Here is a 6,316-nt window from a genome sequence, read left to right as displayed (position 1 = left end):
CATTCTTATACATTTTCTCATTGGGCTACGTAACAGAGCTTCATGAATTTTAATGTACAATAGCTCATGGCTCATGGTTAGATATGACAGCACCATGTACTCTGCATCCCCAAGGAAAAAACATAACTAAACATTCAACCGCCCCCCTAACTCACCAGATCTCAATCAAAATAAGCATCTATTGTGTAAAGTATTTGGATTATAATTCAAAATCCCAGTTGGTGTGCCAAAAAGATAACATGACAAGGCAGGCCCAGTGAAACCTTTGAACAAGACCATGCCCCTGCGAATTTGGTAAGTGCATGTTTTTTTTAAGGGGGTACAATGTATCCTGCCGGCACAGGCCATGACAAGTTGAAGGCAACATGCATCAAGTTCAAATAAGGGCTACACACGCATGCAGAAATACTTTCCCCTTTGACCCAATTCTCACAATGCTCTCCTGAGTACAAGCGACTGGAGCAATACAGGGTAGAAAAGGGCACAAAATGTTCTTGTTCCATCTATACAACCTGTACATCAACATTTTGTGTAGTTATTGTGGTAAAAAAAAAAAGAATTAAGGGTAGAGACCTTGCCTTTTGTTTCAGAGCCTGTGTTGGAGCTGTACTGCATTGCAATGATAGGGTAAGTAAATGTTAAGTACATTTTAGTACATTTCATTTATAGATAAAGCGGACTTTATATAGATATTTTAAGTTAAAGCTGACCAAGACTTGAACTACAAAACTCAAATGGCATATTATTTCTTCCTTTGGTACAAGAAATAATGGATATGGATATAGGATTAATAAACCAGCATACTGTAGGTGTCAGTCACACCAAACATACTGTATACAAATAATTGTCTGCTAGATAAGTACTGTACAGGGTTTTTCCCCTTAAGCCTAGGTTATCTTACAAAACTGAACCTTCATCAATTCATAAGCCCTGAAGCGAGGTGTCCTCACTTCACTCTCCTAAACCTGTTTAGCACAACATGCTGCGACAATACTATTTAAAGATAGGGCAGCAGATATGGGACAGCTTTCAATATAACACACTAGTTCATGTTTATTTTTTTCATATAATTATATCGAAATTACTTAAAATGAGACATTTTGAAAAGGTGACCCTTCAGGTAGCAGAATGGAACTCCAGTGATGACATCACGAGTGGACGAGTATAATAATGAACATTGTATATGTCTAGCATTCAAAACCAGATATAAATGCTCTGTAAACTTCTCTACTGTAAAAGGTTAAAGGAGGAGTTGACTTATTTTCTATCAATTGCACACCCTATGAAGCCTTGAATCCATGGATTATTTTTTGTTTTTGTCACATTCCTAAGCCAATAATTTGATTCCCGTCTCCTACCGGCTAATGTATCCGGTAGCAGACACAAAGTAGATTATTTGTGTCTCCTACCGGAAATACACACGGTCATCAAATTATTGTTTTAGGAATGCCACAAAAACAAAAACAAATCCATGAAATCAAGGCTTCATGGGGTGTGTAATTGATAGAAAATAAGTCATTTTTTGGGTGAACTCCTCCTTTAAATGAATGCATATTGATTATATGGTATATCTTTAGCCGAGTTTACCAGGTTGGAGTTCCTCCACTCCGGACATCACCTTTTTGTAACGTTTATAAAACGTATTTGTTTATGAGAATGTCAAATAACACATGCGTTTTTTTCAAAGCATTTACAATGATCTGTTGCCCTGCCTTTAACCCATTAAGTTCTGAGGACCCGATTCTAAAAACGGGTTTCTGAAAAACAGTGGTTCTTAAACTTTTTCATGTCAAGGACCGCCAGAATTATATTTCTATTGGCCCCCAGAAGCAAAGATTTGCGTTAAGAATGTTCACTTCAACAAAAAATAAATATATATATATATATATATATATATATATAACTAGACCATACCCGGTCGGCGCAGCGCATCCGTGGGGGGATATGCGCACATGATCTGGCAACCCGGGAGGCAGTTTGTCCCATAGCTGGGCAGCCGCAGCTATGGGACGACATTCTTTGACACAAAAACGCTAATAAGAAGCTGGGATTTGATTAAATTGAAAAACGGGCTTCACAGTTGCGTTCAGATTGTAATGGTCAATGGCTGTGTGCAAAATCAGAGCAATTGGTCCAGCCAGTGAGGAGAACCGGGTATCTTCACTCACGTACCACTACACTCACGTACCACTACAGAGGTTACTAGAATTATAGTAGGATAGTAGGATAGTAGGATAGTAGGATAACAAGTTTTTCAAAAATAGATTTACAAACTCATAGTGTGGCACTGACGCACTATGAGCTTGTATGTCTGCCATTTTTGAATAGCCAAAGTATAAAAATCTAAAATGACGCTTACCTGATTTTAATGCGTTAAACAAATGAGTAATTTCTAAAAAGGTTCCACCTGAATGAACCAGTGAAATGTGCAAATAACGGACAAATAAGCCCGCTTGATTCATGTGCATATCTGAGGAATGTCCACTCACACAAAAAGAATGACAATAACACAAGTTACAATGTAAAAAAAAACAACAACTTTATTTACAAGAGGGCCACTGCCCCCTCTCCCACAAACCCTCAACTCACTGACTACTGCAGAATGCCATGTCTGCACTAGCGTGGGTTGTTCGGGTGGATGGAAAGGAGTATCAGCAAATTTGTGGCTGAGGTTGGGAATTTACAGGGCTGAGAAGAACAACACCCAGCGAACACAAATCCTCAGTGTCCCGTTTCCCACTTGTAGTTTCATTGTCACCGGTGTCCTGGGACCATGTGGCAGTGTTTCTTAACATGTGGCTCATTACTCAGGATGGGTTGTGGGTTTGTTTCGGCTGGTTCACCTGATGGAAAATGTGATACACCCTAATGAGCCTGGGTCCCAATTAAATGTAGGCAGATTATATTTGGTTAAGAAAATGGAACGGACTAGCGCCGTCTATTCATCAAACCTGATACAATAAAAAAAGAAAATGACAGTCAAAAACAAACTCTGAAACTAGATTCATTAAAATTGTCCAGCCATTATATCAAAATGAGACAGATTATGTTATCTGTTTGGAATTATGTTTATGCAACTCTGCTTGTCCATAGTTACAATATAATTTCTATACTTCTTTTTTTCTTCTTCATTAATTAATTATACATATTCATTATTTTGAGTAGATCATTTGTCCAAGGAAGAAGGCGAGCCAGTATTTCTTTTTTTTGTTTTCACAAAGTTCTCCCTTGTGGCTGAGGAATTCATGAAAGGTGTGTGCAAAAGAAGTTTGACAGACAGAAGACAATTAAGAAAGCACAGAGCTTCACATAGCTACCATGGAGCTGTCAAAACAAACACTTACCCAAAACACTCGGCACCACTGACATTGCGAACGCTCAATAGAGCTGTACAGTGACTCAACAGTGCAACAGCTGTGCGCTTAAGCTCACTGTATATTGAAACCAAAGCCAATGGCTCCAACCTCAAATCAAAAATGCACATGAGGGGTTCAAGCCTAGCTAAAGCGGCACGTCTTTCTGTGAACCAAAACCACCGTTTGCTTTAGAAGATAAAAGAAAAAAAAGAAAGAGGAAATTATGTTTTTACAAGACAACGTACTGGCTGTTGAGATTCCGGTAATTCACTGGCAACAGTATGGAGGTGGTGTGATTACATTTCTCACAAAGTTGTCTGTTACATAGCACCTGTCAGTGCATGGGGACCGTTGACTTAGTTTGGGGAAGTGAGAATGACACAGCCATATCTGTGACTTTAGCGGTTGGGGTGTTTGCAGCAAATGTATATGGTGATGTTGTCTAGAGTCTTCTAATGAGACCACATTCAGCTTTATGAGTGTATTCAAGCTGATGAAAAATATCTCAGTAGAAACTGTGGAGTGTTGCACTCCTGTGTTCGTATAATTGTGTTAATAAAGGTATGTCCTTCCCGTCTATCTTGAATGAATGCATACCTCCGAGGGGGTGGGGTGGGGGGGTACAGACACGTGCATGTTTAAAAGGCGTAGCGTGTGCGGATGTCCTCCAGCTTCTTTGAGACCTCGGGTGGCGTTTTATCCAGCTCCTCTGCAACACTTTTCTGCTTGTGAGGGTCCATGCTATTGAACTGTTCACACAGATCTCCATCAATCACATTCTGCAGAGGGAGAGAAGAGGACAGAAGAAAATTAGAGGATAGAATGACAGAAAAGATGACAAAAAAAGATGAGGCAAAATTAAACTTGCACCATAGTTCCCATGAGGTTCAAACTGGGACTGATCATATAAATCGCCACCTGTCACACTGTAGAACGCAGACTAAGATGAAGTGCCACTAAGGGGTCAGGCGGGGTGCAAATGGAATGGGATTGATCTGTGCAACTGTAGCGCCAACTGAGGGTGGGACATGCAAAGAAACTGTGGGAGACTATTGGAGCACAGAGACAATACTGTGCTACAGTTTGTAGTCCCAAAACATGGAAGTGAGTTTGCAATGAGTTCCCTCGCCAGATTTCAAATGCTTTTTTTCCTCATATGGTTTTCAATTCACAGAGAAAAATAAGGTTTGTGGTACATACGCCTAAGTGTTTCACATGTTTTTAATACAATCTGCAGTAAAGGTACCCGCACATCAATGTCACTGGGATAGAAAGCCTCAAAAACAGTTCACACGCTGAGATCAATATACATATGTATATATACACACACACTTATTTTTATTTATTTATTTACAAACCTTGACAGGGAAGTAATAAGATCTGAAGCTGAGATGGTCTCTGCCACACAGCGGAGGGAACTCTGATCGCATGTGCATCTCCAAGTGCTGCAAGAAATCATGGTCCTAGAGACAGAAGAGAGGATGGGGAAGAGGAGGGAGGTCAGGGAAGAGAGACAAGAGCAAAGGGAGAAAGCAAGGAAATATTGAAAGAAAAAAAGTTGACTAGATGATTAAACAAACATGACAGGGTACATTAAACGTCTTAAAAAGGCCCCTACACACAAAACCTGACTACTACAGACTAACGTTGATTTGTGAACGTCCCGGTGTGAGTGGACACACCGGGGAAACATACTCAAATCTCACAGGGACAATTACCGTCATGTGTCTTATGCTTGGTTGGGGGTGAATGAGGGAGAAATTGTGTACATTTTATTCACAACATGCAAGTATTTTTGTTATGTTAATCTGTGGGAAAAGCTCTGATAGAGCTCATTTATCAGGCTACTTTCTACTCCAAACCATTTAACTGTATGAACCAGTGTGTGTGTGTGTAACAGCTGATGTGTAGATGAACACGGCACATGAATTAAAATTAGATGGTGACCGATTCTGTTGGTGGGAGGGAGATTTAAAGAATCAATGCTACTGTGTGTAGTGCAAAACCATGCGCCGCTGTGTGTCGTGCAGCCCTGTGCGTTAATGACACTCTCCTGTTGGAGATGGACATGACAGCAGATGAGCAAAAAAGCTGGTGGACAGAATGGAAGAGAGAGCACCTCCCATTTATTTAAGGTCAGGTGAACAACCCACACAGATGTCTCTCTACCACTGCCGGCAGTGTACACACCTAACGCTCTACAACCGATTTTTGTCCAGACTCTTATCGACGTCGGCTTGGTGTGTATCAGTCTTTAGATTACTAGAGAGAAACAGCACACATACTTATTTCGTCCTTTTATCTTGTGGACTTATAGGACTCTAGGCTGTCTATTTCCAGCTGTCATTCCAGTCAGTCTATATGCTGCTTTGTGTTATCTTCGTCCAAGTTGTGTATGCCATTACCTCATGTGACGTGAATGGGACCAGTATGCCGATGCCTCCAGAGAGTGTGGTGTAGACCAGTGACTCTGAGCCTCCAGGGATTAGCGTGGTTTTCTGAAGGGATAAAATCGTCTCCCCTATGTGGTAGTTCACTATGACCTCGGCCTGGACAAACAGACGCAGAAAGACAGAGAGACAGAATAATAAGCTCCATATGTGATTGTTACATTGCTTCAAAACTGTTTCAAGTTGTGTAAGCGTCAGGAGCGTCAGAGATGCACACAAAAACAGCAGGGAGACAAGGAGAGGTGTTAGTTAAACAGTGGAGTGTATGTACAGTACATCAGGTGGAGAGAGTGCATGTGAGAATGTGTGACAGCAAGACAGGTGGTAGTGTGTGTGTGTGTCTCTCTTTATAGAAAAAACACCATTGAGAAAACACAGAAAATCAAGTGAAAATTGAATGGCTGAACTGGGAGGGATAGCGTGCTGTGGCTGGTGCTTTCATGTTTATGTGAGGAGACACGTGGTTGTCTACAGTACACCCTCCCCAGACTGAACAGTAGGCTTTAGCGG

At 40.8% G+C, this 6,316-nt stretch overlaps 1 protein-coding gene across 3 annotated transcripts in view; it reads right to left on the bottom strand.

The window, feature by feature from the left end:
* Positions 1–2,520: 2,520 nt before the first annotated feature.
* Positions 2,521–6,316, bottom strand: part of sf3b3 (splicing factor 3b, subunit 3) — a 43,450-nt gene continuing 39,654 nt past the window's right edge. For 2 of the 3 annotated variants that reach the window (XM_084060382.1, XM_084060383.1), the window contains exons 25-27: positions 5,762–5,905; positions 4,715–4,819; positions 2,521–4,135 (exon numbers count right to left, since the gene is read on the bottom strand). In XM_084060382.1, coding sequence (XP_083916508.1) covers positions 3,995–4,135; positions 4,715–4,819; positions 5,762–5,905 — 390 coding nt within the window. In that variant the 3' untranslated portion in view covers positions 2,521–3,994. The remainder of the gene's footprint in view (positions 4,136–4,714; positions 4,820–5,761; positions 5,906–6,316) is intronic. The other variant, XM_084060384.1, reaches the window with a different exon arrangement.

Source organism: Gymnoscopelus microlampas (genome assembly GCF_963454915.1).
Source record: "Gymnoscopelus microlampas genome assembly, chromosome: 6".
In the NCBI taxonomy this organism is placed as follows: Eukaryota; Metazoa; Chordata; class Actinopteri; order Myctophiformes; family Myctophidae; genus Gymnoscopelus; species Gymnoscopelus microlampas.
This window is presented reverse-complemented; position numbering and strand designations above follow the sequence as displayed.